Source organism: Xiphophorus hellerii, chromosome 10 (assembly GCF_003331165.1).
Source record: "Xiphophorus hellerii strain 12219 chromosome 10, Xiphophorus_hellerii-4.1, whole genome shotgun sequence".
Lineage (NCBI taxonomy): Eukaryota > Metazoa > Chordata > Actinopteri > Cyprinodontiformes > Poeciliidae > Xiphophorus > Xiphophorus hellerii.
The window spans coordinates 14,643,851-14,662,969 of record NC_045681.1 but is presented as its reverse complement, the minus strand read 5'-3'; the positions used below and the strand labels follow the sequence as shown (position 1 = coordinate 14,662,969).

The window sequence follows — 19,119 nt, the reverse complement described above, 5'->3', positions numbered from 1 at the left end:
TTTGTAGGTTTACCAGAGGTTTAGGACGTCCCCTTTGGAAGCCATTGTCTTTTTATTGGTGATGAACATCACCCCGCAGTGCTTTAAAATTTAGTTCTTAGATTTATTTTACCTTCTGTTTGATTGTCAATAATCCCTCTCACAGTTATTCACTGGAGTCCCAGGCTGATAGATGGTAATGACTTTGTTTCACTCCAGCTCTTGAATTTCTTTAGATTGAAGATCGATGTCTTGCATTTGTGTTTGTGTAAGCTACTTCATGTTGTTTCAGAGAACTGCTCAACCTACTAATTGCTCCAAAACTCTTGCCTGTATGGAAGCAAGGGGATGACTGGGTGATCTAGGGATACAGCAAACATGTGGTGAAAAGTGGTCTGGCAAAATGAGATCAAAGCTTACTTAAATTTAAATTACTTTTTGGCCGACATGCAAAACATTTGTGTGGCGGCAAACTAATGTTCCATGTAACACACGCACTATGCCCACAGTGAAACAGCATGATGCAAAATTCTTGAGTTTTGGTTCACCCCTCAGCATCACAATGACCCTAAGCATTCAGAGAAAGTTACAAAGCAAAAGTTTAGATCAAAGTAGATTCATATTTTGGTTAAAGTAGCCTATTCAAAATCCAGACATAAAGCAAAATTGATGTTCACAGATGCTTCCAGTCTAATCTTACGGACATCCAATTTCTCTGCAAAGAACAATGGGTGGACATTTTATTCATTAGGTGCATAGAATGGTAGACATACCCAAAGACTTGCAACTACTTTGAAAGGTGCATGTATCTTTTTCTTCAAATGTATGCATTTATGGACTATGTTGCATTGGTCTGTCATGTAAGTAATAAAAATAAAATACTATGAAGATTGTAGTTATAATTTGAAAAGGTTTAGGACCTTTTGTCTGTAGCTATGTCTAGTTAATTGCATTTTAAAATGGCTTTACTCCCTTATTGCAAAAAGATAGTTAACTGTTTGGCGGCAAAGTTCTGACTTGTTTGGAAAACTGTGTAGCTGATTTTTTTTTTAGCTCGTTGCATATGTTTGTTGCAATCACTAAGTGACAAGAGTGATTCCTGTCATTGAAGTCCATCTTGGAGGTGGGGGCTGTTGTGATGGGTGTGACCTCACAAAGGCAGCTTTTCTACCAACCAATCCCTTCCCGGCTGTTTGAATAAAAGCCCAACCCACCTCAGATCGCTCTCCTCTTTTACTCTTCCCTTCTCTCTGGTGTGTGTCTCTGTCATGCACACATGTCATGCTCCCTGTCATATCAGGGATTTTCCACTCAGCGGCAAGTAAACTTTGCAGCCAGCTGTGCTGTCAGTTTCAGAGCATGCTCATACCTCAACAACTCTTTGCAGACACCCCAGCCCTCTGCCCAGCCTTCTTCCCCTGTTTTTTTTTTATTATTGTTATTTTTCCTTGTTGGTGATCAGAGGCGTGTGCACAGCTGTACCAGACTGCATATGGCATATTGTGCCAGGTCTTTGCATGTCAGACTGCAGCAGATCTCATTATTCCGAGCTGCAGAATCAATTTAAAAAGAACTTTGTGCACTTGTTTTTGTTAAATGCATTTCTATCTACTCTCTGTGTGCAAAGGAATCTGTTGGACCCAATCCCATGTTGGAGCTCTGTTTTTCCTCTTTTATTCCTCCATCTGGATAATTCTCACAGTCTGTCCTTCTGCTATGTTAGCTACAAGAGTAAATCAAATACGCCAGTCTGCTGACCACAAACCAAAACAGTGATCATAAAGGCTAAGATTGTAGAGCTATGGGAAACTGTAGAGTTGATACTTTTGATAATATTTAGACTATTTTCCTCACCGGAGTTGTTTTTATATCAATCTTGCTGTTTTGATCTGTTGATTCTTTAGAGACATGCTGTTTCCAATTTTCCAAGCACATAGTGAACTTCTGAAAGCACGGCCTTCAGTTGTTATAAAACAACTTTGCAATTTAATTATTTGAAATCAGACTTTAAAAAGCTCTTGCTCTTTCCGATACTCCGCCTTCCGCATATCATTACAACAATTATGCTGTTTACAACCGTTAGGAGCATTGCACTGAGAAGTAGTTTGTATGATGAGCTAAGCAGACTCACATTTCCACCAGGTGTTTTCTAATTGCTGGTGGAACTGAGAGAGGAAGAGCTGCTCTGTGAGGCAGAAGCTTGGCTGGAGACTGCAGCTCCAAGGAGGAGCTTTGTGGGAAAGGTGGCACTTGGTATGAGCGAGTGGTTAGCCACCTCAAAATGGCTGACTTTGGAAGATTCCAGGATTTCTCAGACATTCATAAAATAGTCAAAGCAACACCCCAGGTATGTTTTTGATGAGGGAATAACGTTATAACATGACATAAAGCTGAAAAAAGTTGATTTTACATACTACCCCCTCCCCTTTAAAAACATCTTTTAAGACAAAAATACAGAAATGATATCATCTTCTGCACAATCAACCTCAGTCAGTCAGTGTGAATTGTGAATTTATGGGAAGTTGAGCTTATGGTACTGCAGTACTTATGCAAGAACTGTTCTGTACGTCTCGCTTGTGATCTGTATACACAAGAAGACGATTATGTAAGTGTGAGGTCACCCACTCTCACTCCCCTTCCCTGCAACCCATACATGTCCCCGCTGGCTCTCAAATCAGGTCAAATGAGGACTGCTGACGCTGAGCGCTGCCCCGAATTACCCCCATATATGCATAAAGCAACATGGAGAAAGCCTTGAGGTGGCTTAAACATTCTTTTTAGCAAGTTGCCAGAGTGAATAATCCCACAGAGCCACCCGTGGCAGATTTAGATGTAAAATTGTTTTTCATTCTGCCAAGAAATGTGCTCTTAATGGGAAATAAGGTGTCTCTCAAAAGACCATAAGGCAACTTAAAGGAGTGTTACTTTTGAAAAAGAGAAGTGTATCTGTTAATTTTATATTTCTTTTAAAAATAACATGCTGAAAAATAATTCATGCCCGTCTCAATAATCAATGCAAAAATCTTTACTGGCAGTAGATTAGACAACTATCTTTGTGCATGTTTCCACTTCTATTTTAATTGGTGATGAGCTCCTAGTCGTTGACATTGGAAGACTTGTTTGCCATCACCCCAATATTTTTATCTCCATCCACATCATTTATAACTTGGGCCCCTAATAACTTCAAATAACATTAAAATCCACAGTTCAACTAAAGATCATAAAAACAGTGTGAAAACTAATACATAATGCAGCTGAAAACGAAAATCTAATTATTCCTGTTTCTAAATACTCTTTGATGTTTACCATCTCCAAGTCTATTCTCCCTTTTGCCAATTCATATGTCATCATGTTCTCATTTTGTACTGCTTATCAAAATGTCCTCTGTCCTTTGGAGGTCTGAAGAAATTACGACTGAGAAGAGAAATAAAAGTGAAAGACAAATTCAAATGATCAGACGTACCTAGATCTACTCTGAGAGAAAACAGTCAGAAATTGACTTATGTTAATGAGGGAGATGTGTCAAGTTGAACAATCAATGATAGTATATTCTAATTTTTTACAATTTTCTGACTAAAAGAAACCTAAAATTTCAACAATCTCCATTTAATTAGACAGGCTAACTAATGACCGAGGCTACAATTACAGGGCAACTTTCTAAATCATAAGAATTGTATTGAATAAAAAGGTAACCAGGTTGGGATGTAATTATTTTCAATAACAACTTGTATACAACATGAAATAGAGCTGAAGATCTACATTGATGAATTGCCAGAAGGAGCCTAGAGAAGGCTTGCATTTGCTTCTTTTCTGACAGAAATGCTTTGTGAAAGATGCTGTTGCCTTGGAGATGAAGCTTAACTAAGCCATTTACACCTGTTACACACTGAGCTTGTTAATTCCTGTGAAACATCTCAGATTTATTTTTAAATGCCTAATTTTCCCTTTGAGAGTTTTAATAATAAAGTATCATGCTGTATTTATGTCAGTACAGTAGTGAGAAAATCTGTTTCTTTCAAAGCTATGTCCTTTCAAGGTAAATCCATTCAACACTACTGGGTCCCATTTTAACCATAGTCCATGATAAACTATTTTTAATGCTCTTTTGTTAGAACTGGAGTAAATTTCAAAAGGCAGGTTTCATCTAAGTTTTTGCAGAAGATTGGAGAATCCTGGAGCAACAGATTAAAGTCTACTAATGGGAGCAGGACTTTACAGTAACCCTGTGAAAATATGCCCAAAATAATGCTTGGGGCGCATGGAATAAATATATAGATGAAATCTGACAAATGCAAACTGAAGAAACAATCATTTGTCCTGAACTTATGCCTCATGTTCTCCTTAAAATCTCAAATAGTTTAAGGTTATCAGGCTGTACTATCCTCATGATTATGAAATATTCTTGCCATGTTGAATAAATTAATAAGTAAACTGGTTCCAAGAGGAAGATCACAAGAGGTGCATTGCATCAAGTTTACACAGAGTACCCTGTGTTTCGGTTAAAATGTATGTTTCAAATCCAAATGATTGGCTGAGTATTGTATGCCTGTTTATCTCTGAAAGAAGGGAGAAAGAGTTTCTGCTTTCTGCTTCTTGGTATCCCACAGTATTATGACCCTGACAATCCATATAAAGCGATACAGGAACTCTTGAACTCAGGAACTACATTTCAGCGTCGGTAAAACCCTCCTAGGAATTGAAGGGAGATAAACGTGTTAGCGAGTGCAAAACTATGAATCATTATTGCCTTCAGTGACACTTTGTGTGCTGGCCAAGGTAAAGAAACAGAGAAAAAAAGTTAGTGAAGTAAGTGTTTGTGATTTCAAGGATTGATCCATTTTTAAAGATTAAACAGCAATAAAAAACCTTTTACAGTTTTTAAAGTAAATCCTGGTGTTTTAAAAGCCTTTGATTCTCATCAATCATTCTCATAGTTTGATATAAACTTCTTTCAAAGAATTGATTTATATAAATGGGGAACCTAGGTCGTATATGACTGTTGAAAGCTTCCCACGTTGGTATTAAGTATCAAATACATTATAGGAGATTTGCCTTCACACAAACACCTTTTAGGGACACGTTTATTGAGCTTGAACTTAAGAATCATGGCCAGTTAAGACATGGATAAAAGGTGGTGCTCTGAATAAGCCAGATTTTAGACAGAATGCATTTTATCCAAATATATCCATGCCTTTGGCAGTACATAAACACTCTACGGCATAACGTTAAAATATGTATTGAGGTTTCCAAGATTTTCTTTTCTTTACAAGTTCAAATGAAGAAAGTCATTTCTCTACTTCCATCAGTTTTTGCTGTATCCTTCTCAAAATTTGCTGCCAAAGTTTGGCATGTACAACATCTGTCCCATGGGGTATATAGCGAATGGATGGAGGAGATTATTTCCCAACCCCCTTTTTAAAAAAGTAACAAAGATGTATAACACTGTTTAAAAACACTGAGCTTTTTTTTTTTTTTTGGAATAGGCCTTACAAAATTCCTATATTGAAAAAAACCCTCTTTTGGTAGTCTCTCTGATTGTTCACTATCCAACAACCAATATTGCAGAAGCTATGTGTGATAGCATTAGCATTGGCTAAAATGAGGCACTAACTATGTCAGCGCCCACTTCGTATCTACTGACCAACAGTGCTGTATGATTACTTGCTGGTGCTTATTCTCATCAAGTCAGAAAAGAACTCCTTGACAAACCAATACAAAAAAAAGCACGTTTACTATTAACAGGGGGAAATAAAATCAGGATCCACTTGATTCTTGAGTTTTTTTAAAATTTCCTTCCATTGTTGGGTTAATAACAAAATAAGGAGCAGTTATTGCAACTCTGTGTGCTTCAGGCTATACTATACAAATGCGTGTGAGACAGATCATTATGAATATTATCTATATCTGCTTTAAATGCTGTGACTTATTTCCAAAGAGCAGTCAGACATGACAAATTCAAACATTTTAATTATCTTCTGAAATAATTTTCCCGAGTTTGTTTTGTTTTTCCATACCTACTGAGACATAGCTGCCAGCTAAACTGACAGCATTAATCAGAAAAGCAGCCTCCAGACCTATTGTGCCTCTGGAGGAGCTGCAAAGATCCACACCTCAGGTGGAATAATTTGTTTACAAGACAGATTTTTTCAGTTTTTTTATTTTTATTTTACCCTACTACAAGGTCACCCCACACTCCAGCTTTAACTGGGTCACACAGGTGAAAACCCCATTAAAAAAAGGGCATGGTTACACTTACGGACATCTTGCTCTTCGTGAAAGATACAGTGCCATTTATGTTATTTTACGTCTTTGCCGCCATCGTGTGGTCGTCAGTGGGTAGCGCAGGAAATGTGTTTCCGCTTAAAACGGAAAAGGAAATTGCTTTTACATCCAATATGTCTGCCGTCGTCAACGTTGTTGAACACAAACAAGACCCGTGGAAAATGGCAGACGTCGGAGTTGACGAGTTATCGCAGCTGGAATATTTGTCCTTGGTGTCGAAGGTCTGCACGGAGCTCGACAACCATCTGGGAATTAATGACAAGGATTTAGGTGCGTGTTTTTAACTTTCGTCCCAGTTCGTAACCTAGACCAGCTAGCTTCTCTGTTAGCTTTTACAACCCGTTCTTTTGCCTTATTTCCCCGACCCCCTGGAAACCGTTTTATGTGAACACCAAGTCCAGTCTAACGTTATTGCCTTTTGCTTCACTGTCCTAGCCGAGTTTGTCATCAGTCTTGCTGAAAAACAGCCGAGCTTCGATGGATTCAAAGCACTTTTACTCGACAATGGAGCAGAATTCACTGTAAGTCGGCGGATCGCGGAATTATTAGCCAAAGTAAGAACTTGTTGCCTAAACGATTCATTAATTTCACTAACCCTGCTTTCTTGCGTTTAACTGCAGGATTCTCTCATCGGCAACTTGCTCAGACTCATCCAGACGATGCGACCTCCGTCTAAGGCATCGACAAGTAAAGGTAAGTCTGAACTTAACAGGTCCATCGTACTTGATACATTGCGGCCATTTTTAGTAAACCTGTCACTTGTTTGAATCAAAAGGCTTCCTAACTAAATATTTCTTCATTTCTTGACCCTGCAGCCTCTGATGTTTCAGTCAAGCCAAAAAGTGAGAAAGACAAGTTGAAGGAGCTGTTTCCTGCTCTGTGTAAACCCAACGATCCATCACCAAAGGTACTCAAAGCTCACATTTGTGTTTCTTGCATCACTGTCCTTATTTCTTTATACGTTGTCATAGAAACAGTATTATCTCTGAATGAATGTGCTGCTTTTATTTATTTTTTTTACAGTCCAACTAGCCTGAGCCATAATTGTATCTTATTCAATAATCCAATTTCAACAATGAAGGATTAATATATTTCTAGAGTTCTTTTGTTTAATTGTTTATGAAAATGACCCGCACCTAATGGAAAAACAATTTTTAAAATTTCTCAAAAAGTTTCAATACTACATAAGTCAATTGAAATCAAATATCTACACATTCAAGAAGAAAACTTCTGACCTGACTAACACTAAGTTATTGCAAAAGAAGCTCACTAAGTTCTTTATCCAAGCACATTGCTTTAAAGTTGAATGGATGGAAGGAGCTTAGAAGAAGATGCAGAAGTAGCTGAAAATTATTAGCTGCAAAATATAATATTTGTCAAAATAATGATATAAATTCTTGACAAATATGCCACTGTGTGTAATGATTATACTGTGTTTTTGAACTAAAAATTTGAAGTAAAGAAAATTGTTTTATATTGTAGTGTTTTATATGTAAACACGTTTTTTTGGAAACAGAGGAATTTATTTTTATTTTAACCAAAGTATTCACCAAAGATAAATTATATTTTCCAAAAATGTTGTCAGAAAAACAAATCTTGTCATAAGTCTGAGAATCTAAATCGGTTTTTGTTTAAAATTTGTAGCGGGTGCTGGATGAAGACGATGTAAAAGTTGCTGCTGATGCGATGAAGGAACTAGAGATGTTTATGCCCAGTGTCAGCGGGGCAGACTCCAAAGTCAGCAAGAGCAAGTAAGACACATTTAGTTGTAACTATGTGAAACAAGAACGAAACTTTTTCAAAGTTCTGGTTTTGCTAAAATGGAAGGACAAAGTTGTTACAGTTGCTTTGATCTAGATTTCCCCTTTCGTCCCACAGATCAGAAAAAAGCAAGCATCGCAGCCGAAGTAGAGAACGAGAGAGGCACAGGGACAGGGACAGGGACCGGGACAGAGACAGAGACCGGGACAGGGACAGGGACCGGGGAGGAGACAGGAAGAGGCGGCACCATTCCCGATCGCGTTCCAGATCCAGGTCTCGCTCCCGGGACCGTGACCGGCACAGAGATCGGGACAGAGATCGTGGTAAAAGAAAGGACAAGTCTTCCCGCTGGTCTGATCGTTCACCCAGCCCCAGGAAAGACCTGGATAAAGACTCTGATCGCTGGAAAGACAAACACGTGGACCGGCCTCCTCCCGAGGAGCCTTCTGTTGGCGACATTTATAACGGCAAAGTGACCAGCATCATGCAGTTTGGATGCTTTGTTCAGCTGGAGGGACTAAGGTCAGCATGAAAGAAGCCAGCACCAAAGATTACTTACTAAAAATGACCAATAAGTAAAAGTTTCAATTTGCTTAATTTCACTCTGTCTGAACTCATTCTTCATTTGTTTTTTTGGAGTTTAGAAAACGATGGGAGGGTTTGGTCCACATTTCTGAGCTGCGCAGAGAGGGACGTGTTGCGAATGTGGCGGACGTCGTCAGCAAGGGCCAACGAGTGAAAGTAAAAGTGCTGTCGTTCACCGGCTCCAAGACGAGCCTCAGTATGAAGGTAAGAACAAAGCCTGTTACTGTGTAATAAGATACATGCATAATTATATAAAAAAAAGTGGTGTTGAGCTTTAAAAATATCAGTTTGTAATTAGATATTAAGATTGTAATTTAAAGATGTTGAGACATTACTGACATCTTATTTAGAGTAAGTGATAAACTTTATTACCAGCTTGCCTCGTTATTATTATTTATTCTGCCAGGATGTGGACCAGGACACAGGAGAAGATCTAAACCCCAACAGGAGAAGGAATATGGGCCCCGAAGGAGGCGATGACGTCTCCATGAGGAACCCCGACAGGCCTAACAACCTGAACCTGGGCCACGCCCCCGAGCTGGAGCAGGACGACACGCTGGAGCGCAAGAGGCTCACCAAAATCTCTGACCCGGAGAAGTGGGAGATCAAACAGGTCAGGACTCTGTGGCTCACTTGAGTCCTGACCTTTTTGTAGATTAAAAAAAAAAAAAATTAAGGTGCCTCGTTCTACACAGAAGGGGAGGGGGCAGCAAATATGAATGAGCATGCTGGGGTTAACAGATGAGTGTTTTACAAAGCAGCACCAATACTGGAGGAAAATCCAGATACTATTCACAATTTGATTTAGTAAATAATCTGCAGCTGATGCTATTTTCTATGTTATCTCCCAACTATTCCTGAACTGTTGCTTTTTTTGTAGATTTATATGTCCAACTGTAAAATGATATAAATCTTGAATTGAGCCTGTTTGATGTCGAGAGCATTTTTTCACGTTATTCCTGTGGCTTTCCTGTACTTAGATGATTGCTGCGAATGTGTTGTCCAAGGAAGAGTTCCCAGATTTCGACGATGAGACGGGAATCCTCCCTAAGGTGGACGATGAAGAGGGTAACAGAATTTTTTTTATTCCTTCATTCTCACACAGTAAATATATTTGACAAAAGAATATCAGATAAAAAAAAAATCAAAGCTGATTATTCTTATTATTTTATTTTTTTATTATTATTATTTTTATTTATTTATTTTTTCTCATTTAACAAAAAAAAGTGTTCATATTTTAGAGGAAAAATAAAAGTTCTGGGTCTCATAATCACATTTAGTGAGAGAAGAGAACTGGATGCATTCATAGGCACATCACATGTTGTGTAGTATCACCAGTTATTACTTCCAGATTATCCCGTAGATCACTACCACATCACCTAATGTTTCTGAATTAATTTGCTAGAATTGTAGCAAATTCAAACTCAGCAAAACAAGTTTTTGAAGTACCTTATGTGACTTTTCTGACACTGTCGACAGATGAGGACCTGGAAATCGAGCTTGTTGAAGAGGAACCACCGTTTTTGAGGGGACACACCAAACAGAGCATGGACATGAGCCCCGTCAAGATTGTCAAGGTGCTCATCATTCAGCATGGGTCGTCTTTTATTTGCTAAATAAATTAAGAGCTCACTTACTTTTAGTTTATTTTGGTGGTTTGTAGTGTTTTTTTTTCTTTTCCGTGCAGTTTGTGATGTGGCACTTTCATCAACACACTTATGTCTGGATTTATCGGGTAATGTTTTTCTGTGATTCGACGTTCCTTCTCTGTTCCCAGAATCCGGACGGCTCGCTATCGCAGGCAGCCATGATGCAAAGCGCTCTGGCTAAGGAGAGGCGGGAGCTGAAGCAGGCGGCTCGAGAGGCAGAGATGGACTCCATCCCCATGGGGCTGAACAAACACTGGGTCGACCCGCTGCCAGACGGTTAGGAATCCCATAGATATCCATGCTAAGCCTTTTCTAGGATGCACAGATTGTTACTGAAGTCATCTTTAAATTAGAACTTAAAGAACAAGATTAATATAAGGTTTTTGGAAGTAAATATTCTTTAGTTTTGTTAGTTTTCAGAGAGATTTTATTCTCGTTGTGCAGGAAATGCCCGTCTAACTTCCTGCAGCCCCTATTTGGCTCCCATTCGTTATAGTTTGTTTCTGTTTATCGTCCCTTTTGTGACCCTTTCGAGCCAGCTGGGATCTGTCTGGTGTGTCATGGTTTTAGTTGCCATGTTTAAAGTTGTCCATAACAAACACATTAATCCTCTCCCGCAGTGGACGGTAGGCAGATCGCTGCTAACATGAGGGGAATCGGAATGATGCCCAATGACATTCCAGAATGGAAGAAACATGCTTTTGGAGGGAACAAGGCCTCGTACGGAAAGAAGACTCAGCTCTCCATCTTGGAGCAGAGGGAGAGTCTGCCCATCTATAAACTAAAGGAGCAGCTCATTCAGGTGCTCTACTGTTCACTAACTTATAGAGATGAAATAACCAGAATGTTATTTTCTGATCTCATTGTCTTTCTCTACAGCTCTGGTTTTACTGTAACAGTTTAAGATGATTGCTGCTGTTCCAAATGTTTTCACAAAATGCTTGATATCCATCTTCTGTTTTTCTTTTTTCAGCACTAAAATATCTGAAAAGAAACTGACATTAAGCAGCAGAGTGGTCTTTGTTCTGTCCAGTAACGTCAGGCTTCCATAACAGGCTCCATCATTATATTTAAAGCTTAAGTAATGGGCCATATCTAATCAAATAAATCTATTCATTCTGATATTACTGTCATCCAGAGTCAAATCAGTCGAGATATGACCACCAGCAACACAGGACCATCCTGTCTGGACTGGTGGACGGATTGGCGGCCCAGGCTCAATGGCTGATTCAAGAATGAATTGAGTTTTGGATCCGATCCCGATATTGGATCTAGTCTGCTCCCTGTTTATTCTTCCCGTGAGCGATCGTTAATTATCTGTCAGAGCAGAGACGATTTCAGTAAACTTTCAGACATTTCCAGACAAAGAAAGTTCCACAGCAGTAGAATTTTGAAACTGAATTTCTTCAGATCCATTTTCATCCTTGCATGAATAAATCTTAAACTATTGTAGGAAATAAAGTCTCAAAGATGTTTTTGTTATTAGACACTGCTGTTTTTGTGTCTAATAACAAAAGAATATTTAAGATTTTGTAACATATACTGTAGACATAATGAGTTTTACAAATATTTTGTAGAAAATTATTTCCTTTTTAAATAGCTACTTGCGTCCCTGTTCCTCTGATTTTGTTTTTCAGCACCTAATTGACACTGAATAATATTTACTTCTTCACTTTCTAGATTCAGCAACAATCTGAATTTAGTGGTGTTGTCTGTTTGACCTAGTAGCACTTAAATATTACACTGGCTGGTATTTTTTTTATTAAAAAGATGATTAATAACCAGGTTTAGCCGGACTAATCAAGCTCTTAGCTGGTTGATTTGCATCCATTTCCATTTGCTGGGTTTGGTTTATGTTTGGAGAACATAAACCAGCTGGGATTCCCGTAACATCTCCTTCATCTTCGCAGGCTGTTCACGACAACCAGATCCTGATCGTCATTGGAGAGACGGGCTCCGGGAAGACCACCCAGATCACTCAGTACCTGGCAGAGGCAGGTTACACCACGCGGGGGAAGATCGGCTGTACGCAGCCGCGACGTGTCGCCGCCATGTCGGTGGCCAAGCGAGTCTCTGAGGAGTATGGTTGCTGTCTGGGACAGGAGGTAACTTGCTGCTCCTACAGTACATGGTTCTCATTATGTTGTAGACATCTGTTGTTTAATATCTAGAGGTTCTATTTGTTTCCTGCAGGTGGGTTACACCATCCGATTCGAGGACTGCACAAGCCCTGAGACGGTGATCAAGTACATGACAGACGGTATGCTGCTGAGGGAGTGTTTGATCGACTCCGAGTTGGGCCAGTACGCCATAATCATGCTGGACGAAGCTCACGAGAGAACCATCCACACTGATGTTCTGTTCGGTCTCCTCAAGAAGGTAAGCAACCCAGATAGAACGGTTCTTTAGGGGTTTTTTCTAGGTGGAAATGGAGAACTTTTCTGATTATTTGTTTCACTTTAGACGGTACAGAAGCGCACAGACATGAAGTTGATCGTAACCTCAGCCACGCTGGACGCCGTGAAGTTCTCCCAGTATTTCTACGAAGCCCCCATCTTCACCATCCCGGGCAGAACATATCCAGTGGAGGTTCTTTACACCAAAGAACCTGAGACGGACTACCTGGACGCCAGCCTCATCACCGTCATGCAGATTCATCTGACCGAGCCTCCAGGCATGACAGAGAGCGAGGGAAAAACTCATTGGTGCCGTTTTCAATATCACACTGTAAACGTTGTTGTGTATCCTCTTTCTGCACAGGTGACATCCTGGTCTTTTTAACCGGGCAGGAAGAGATCGACACCGCCTGTGAGATTCTCTACGAGAGGATGAAGTCCCTTGGACCCGATGTCCCTGAACTCATCATTCTCCCTGTGTATTCTGCTCTGCCCAGCGAGATGCAGACCAGAATCTTTGACCCTGCTCCCCCAGGAAGCAGAAAGGTACCTTTAAAAAAAACTAAAAAGAACATGAATGGTTATTTAAATATATATATATATATATATATATATATATATAAGAGCTTATGATAGCATTTGCAGACGTTTATTTTCACTCTTGCAAAAATAATCCTGAAATCTACTCTGTTTCTGTCTGGTTTGACATGAATGTTGGTGTTGATCCATATATGTGTCATTTTGAGGTTGTCTGATCATTTCTATTCTTTCTTAATTACGACAAAGATGCGCTATTTATTTGTTCTAATAAAATTGTTTTTTAAAGTAAAATTATCTAATTAACAAAGCTAAATTAGTTTTACAAACTCATGTTGAGCTAAAACTTTTTGTTTTGTCACATTAGACACAAACTTCAATATATTTTATTTGGATTTTTGTGACAAAAAAAACGTAACATCTGTCTTCTGAACTTGTTGCACATTTTTCTTTTCTGATGAGCTGACTTGAACTTGAGACATTTAAATCAGAGTGGTTCGTAGTTTAGAGTTAAGTGGTTTAACAAAGAAAAAAAAATGTGGAAATGGAAATGAATGAAATGGGAGCCAAGGAAAAATAGAGTAAATTAACAGCCAACTTAAGATGTTAAATCATTGCACAGTGTTTGCACACTCTTTCTTTATGGAATCCGTTGCAAATAAATCCTCCACTTCTTCAGGTTGTCATTGCCACCAACATCGCAGAGACCTCTCTGACCATCGACGGGATCTACTACGTGGTGGACCCGGGCTTCGTCAAGCAAAAGGTCTACAACTCCAAGACTGGCATTGATCAGCTGGTGGTGACTCCCATCTCACAGGTGAGCCGGGTCTGGATTTTCTGAATGTGTGCGTGAGGCTTTCTGATTGCTGTCGTTCAGGACACTGAAGCAAAACCTCGTTTGATCCGTTTTCCTTCCAGGCCCAGGCCAAGCAGAGGGCGGGGCGCGCCGGCAGGACGGGTCCTGGGAAATGTTACAGGCTTTACACGGAGAGAGCGTACAGGGACGAGATGCTGACCACCAACGTTCCTGAGATACAGAGGACTAACTTGGCCAGCACTGTGCTGTCTCTGAAGGTTAAACAAAGTCTTTATTTTACATCGATCATATTTTAACACCTGTTTATTATTAGCTGAGTTTTGATCTTTCTACCACATTTCTTTTTCTTCTTTAGGCCATGGGCATCAACGACCTCCTCTCCTTTGACTTCATGGATGCTCCTCCCATGGAGACTCTGATCACAGCCATGGAGCAGCTTTACACTCTGGGAGCTCTGGATGATGAGGGCTTGCTCACACGCCTGGGTAGAAGGGTGAGGATGCAAACACATACCTGTCCCTCTGAATATTTAAAGTGCTGTTTGTTTAAATTAAACATTGGCACCATATTGTCTTTCTTCCAGATGGCGGAGTTTCCTCTGGAGCCCATGTTGTGTAAGATGCTGATCATGTCCGTCCACCTGGGCTGCAGTGAAGAGATGCTGACCATTGTTTCGATGTTGTCTGTTCAGAACGTTTTCTACAGACCTAAGGTACAGTACCCACAGACTTAAAACATTTGGGATGTTTAAGTAAAAATCAGTGCATGATAAATGAGTTCAGCCCTTTTTTTTCACATTGAGATTCTGAAAAAAATAGCTGAAAAACAAATTTGCTCAGGAGGGAATAATTGTAATACTTTGCAAATCCACAAGCGAATCCTTTTGTTGACCCTTCTCTTAAACCCATTACATCGTCTAGTTTTTTATGTGAAATAGTTGAACCCAGTTAACCCAATAATGATTTTCCTAAACGCAGGACAAGCAGGCCCTGGCTGACCAGAAAAAGGCAAAGTTCCACCAGCCTGAGGGCGACCACCTCACTCTGCTGGCCGTTTACAACTCCTGGAAGAACAACAAGTTCTCCAACCCCTGGTGCTACGAGAACTTCATCCAGGCTCGCTCCCTGCGCCGAGCCCAGGATATCCGCAAACAGATGCTGGGGATTATGGACAGGTTCAGTTTACCTTCACTGTCAAATGGTAGAATGCTAGTTTGTGTGATTGGGAGTTTATCGAACGTCTTTCTCCTCCTCCAGACATAAACTGGATGTGGTGTCTTGCGGCAAAGCCACGGTGCGGGTCCAGAAGGCTATCTGCAGCGGTTTCTTCAGGAATGCTGCTAAGAAGGATCCCCAGGAGGGCTACAGGACCCTCATAGACCAGCAAGTTGTTTACATCCATCCCTCAAGTGCCCTGTTCAACAGACAGCCTGAATGGTACGACCGCATCTTAGATCTCCATAGAAACGAAGTGTCTATTTATGCTAATTTCAGTTAGCATAATTTAGATCTTTTCGTTATTAGCAACTTTGCAGGTCTTTCCATCTACATTATGAACACTAAGGCGGTAAAAAACGCTACACATGGACGGGAACCAGGGCTGACTCTAGCCACTTTGGCACCCTAGGAAAGATTTTATTTGCCCCCCCCCAAACTGTTTCACCAATTTACATATGTATATGAAGTTTTAGTTTAGAAAAAACAAATCACTAAAACATAAGTTAAAAATACATGAAAAATATTAAAAATACTGTGATCAGTTAGATCTATGCGGGAACCTTCTTCACCTGTGAAGGAGCTGGAGCTAAGTAAAGTATCATTATTATAAATGCAGTATTTCATATTCTTTCTTATTCAGCCAACTTGAGTAGAATCTTTAATATTAGGAAATTATGTTATTGCCTTTAAGTTTAAAAAGTGGCTACACAGTGGCTCAGTTGGTAGCACTGTTGCCTAAGAAGGTCCTGGGTTCGATTCCCGGCCCGGGGTCTTCCTGCATGGAGTTTGCATGTTCTCCCTGTGCATGCGTGGGTTCTCTCCGGGTACTCTGGCTTCCTCCCACAATCCAAAAACATGACTGTCAGGTTTACTGTTCTTTCTAAATTCTCCCTAGGTGTGAGTGTGTGTGTGAATGGTTGTGTGTCCTGTCTGTTTCTGTGTTGCCCTGTGACAGACTGGCGACCTGTCCAGGGTGTACCCCGCCTCTCGCCTGGAATGTTAGCTGGAGATAGACACCAGCACCTCCTCACCACACTAGGGACAAGGGTGTAAGAAAATGGATGGAAGTTTAAAAATTATAGTTAGTGTTTTTTTCCTTTCCCCATTTATGGAACCTCCTGTGCCACAGCCAGGCTGGCCCTGGCTGGCAGACATTGTCACCTAGGTTTATTGGCAAAATATAGAACATAACAGTTGTAATAAATGAAACACGAACAAGTTGAATGGCTCATCACAAGTAACTTCACAACTTTTTCCTCCTGATGTTGCTTCTGATGAGTACTGCAGTCCCAGTCATGATTGTTTGAGGCTTAAAACTGCTTTTCACTATTGCGACCTGCTGCTGCAGAGTGATTCACACTAGCTCCTGGCAGGGTGTTTAGCGAAAGCTTCCAATTTATAGTTTTGATTTCAACAGAGGTCATGTCAGGTAATTACAGTGACTATACTAGCATCTTCTAGAACCTTTTTTGAAATTACGGTAATCCTTTTGATGATTTTGATATATGATTGGCATCATTGCTTTGTTTGAAGGCTTGATGAGTCTAAGATTTGACATTTTCTTCCAGGATTTCCGTTTTTTTTGTTAGAATCAATCTTTCCCTCCTTATGCGCAGCTTTCTAATGTGGCTTCAGAGCATCACTGCAGTGGTTCTCGTACATTTCTCAACAGAACAGAATCACGCAACCTGTTTTGCATATTATGGCAGCTGTGAGCAAATTGAAGTGGATTAATGTTGTTTGTCTTTCTCCAGGTCCTTCTCAGGAGGCATTTGACCATCTGTCTCTTCAGGAATCTGATGGCAGTGGTTAATAACTTCCTCTTTCTGCCACCAGGTGGCATCACCACAGTTCCTATGACTTCAAACTTTATTCTGTACTTCCAATAAGTTATTTAGGAACATTCAGGGCCTTTTTCTTTCCTTGTTTGGCAGTCCTCTATGTGGGTATAAATGTCTTCGTCATTTCTGAAATGTTTCCATGTGGTTTAGAGTCCTCTCAAGCATACTTGATGTAACAATGAAGACATTTATTGGTTGCATCAGGTGTGTGTGAGACCAAAGAAAATGAGCAAAAGGTTGCCGTGGTGAAGGATTCTGCTCGGGGGAGAGGGGGAAATCACGTTGAGTCAGCAGCACTCACTGAAAGTAGGATTATGAGTTGAACTAAGAAAAACTTCCGTAATATTAGGTTTATTCAACTGTCTAAGCAGATCTTGTGTAGTTTTGTCATTGCAAAATCGCTAATAAGTCTAATTTGCATTGGGTTCTGAATAATTCTAGGTGCATTTGTATATGCCCGTTGGAAAGAGTCTACATTTATAAGAAAATGTTTTGTTAACATGTTTAAACATCCAGAGAACAGCAATCAAAGCTCTCTATAATACAGAAAACAAAATGCGTTTAAAGCTGTCGTTGTCTAACATCCTGCGTCTTTCTAACAGGGTTGTGTACCATGAGCTGGTGCTGACCACCAAGGAGTACATGAGGGAGGTTACCACCATCGATCCGCGCTGGCTTGTAGAATTCGCGCCCGCCTTCTTCAAAGTCTCCGATCCCACTCGCCTCAGCAAGCAGAAGAAGCAGCAGCGCCTCGAGCCGCTGTACAATCGATACGAGGAGCCAAACGCCTGGAGAATCTCGCGCGCCTTCAGACGTCGCTAATCCGCAGTATGGATTTCATTCCAGAACTGTGGTGCTGCGCCAGGATTGGACAAGCACTGATGGGTTTAGGGTTCCCCATCACAAGTCAGCTTTCAGTTGTGGTTTGTATTTTATTTTTTTTATTTTTTATTTTTTTACCTGTAAAAACTGTAAATTTTCTTTCTTTGACTCGAAAATTTTCAATGATTTAAATTTAGTCAGAAATGTTCATGTCATATCAGCAAATGTCAGGTTTTTTACTTATTAAAGAAACAAAACAGCAATTAGAAAGCATTTTTATTTTGCAAATAGTTCAAGTCTTTAATAAGGACATATTCCAAAGTGACGACCTATTTATTTTTACTCTGTAAACTGTTGAGTCCAAAGAATGTCCTGATGCAAATCGAGTTTGGCATTTTATCTTCAATGTGATTAGCTCTTATTTTTCAAAACAAGAGGATGGTCAAATGTGTGATATGTTGTATAATAACTGTGGGAAATATCTTCATCAGTGTATGGATGACTGTAAAACAAATGACTTCCTCCCCAACCCCACTATATGGAGAAAATTTAAAAAGCCTATCTGATTTTGTCATTAAGTAAAAAGAAAAAAGTGGAATTTCAGTAGGAAATAGGTGTAACAAAATATGAATATTTGGGTTTTCTAGTTTGTCAAAATATCTCAAATGATTATCATACTTGTTTCTCTGCAACATATTTTATCTTTTTAATTGGTACTTTTGAAACTAATTAGATCAGTGGAGACATGTTCTGCATTTTTATTAAAATGAACAAAACCATTTTAATTCCTTGCATTGCTTATTCCTTGTCTATTTTTTTCTAATTACAAACTTATTAATATCTGAGACCGTCACAAAGTAGTGTGCAGCTGTGAAGTGGAAGAAAAAAATTTGAACATGGTTTTTAGTTCTTATTCGGATTTAGGTCTGCACTTTGACTAGGCCATAATATCCTTTGGTCTTAACCGTCATCATCTTGTTGGATGGTAAAGCCAGTCTTAATCTTTCTGCAGCCTTTTCTTTGTGTTCGTCTATTACACAAAATCCTGATACTATGGTTTGTCCTCGTAACAACAAACTGAAAATATTTTTCAACCCTATTGCTGTTACTAGTTAACCATATATTTTAGTGATTTAGTGTCAAGAATCCCAAATTAGGTGATGGGAAAACTGAAATTAGTCTCCTAATTTGTGGAGAAACAACAGAAAAAAAAGATCCACATTTACAAGC

General features: G+C 39.7%; 1 protein-coding gene across 1 annotated transcript; it reads left to right on the top strand.

Annotated features, from left to right (window-relative positions):
- Positions 1–6,357: 6,357 nt before the first annotated feature.
- On the top strand, positions 6,358–18,674 carry dhx8 (DEAH (Asp-Glu-Ala-His) box polypeptide 8). Its single transcript, XM_032573951.1, has 23 exons — positions 6,358–6,531; positions 6,697–6,782; positions 6,882–6,954; positions 7,077–7,168; positions 7,906–8,012; positions 8,140–8,544; positions 8,667–8,811; positions 9,014–9,220; positions 9,588–9,675; positions 10,087–10,184; positions 10,385–10,532; positions 10,877–11,058; positions 12,167–12,361; positions 12,450–12,635; positions 12,720–12,930; positions 13,017–13,198; positions 13,869–14,009; positions 14,111–14,266; positions 14,365–14,502; positions 14,593–14,721; positions 14,987–15,183; positions 15,266–15,445; positions 17,670–18,674. Exons 1-23 carry the CDS (start codon positions 6,375–6,377, stop codon positions 17,887–17,889), a joined length of 3,723 nt encoding a protein of 1,240 aa, XP_032429842.1. The 5' UTR covers positions 6,358–6,374; the 3' UTR covers positions 17,890–18,674.
- The last annotated feature ends 445 nt before the right edge of the window (positions 18,675–19,119 follow it).

Coding starts and splice junctions, on each gene's coding strand:
- dhx8 (XM_032573951.1), top strand. CDS start 6,375: ATGTCTGCCGTCGTCAACGTTGTTGAACACAAACAAGACCCGTGGAAA. Junction 6,955..7,076: donor TAAGGCATCGACAAGTAAAG/GTAAGTCTGAAC, acceptor TTGACCCTGCAG/CCTCTGATGTTTCAGTCAAG. Junction 14,267..14,364: donor GCACTGTGCTGTCTCTGAAG/GTTAAACAAAGT, acceptor TTTCTTCTTTAG/GCCATGGGCATCAACGACCT.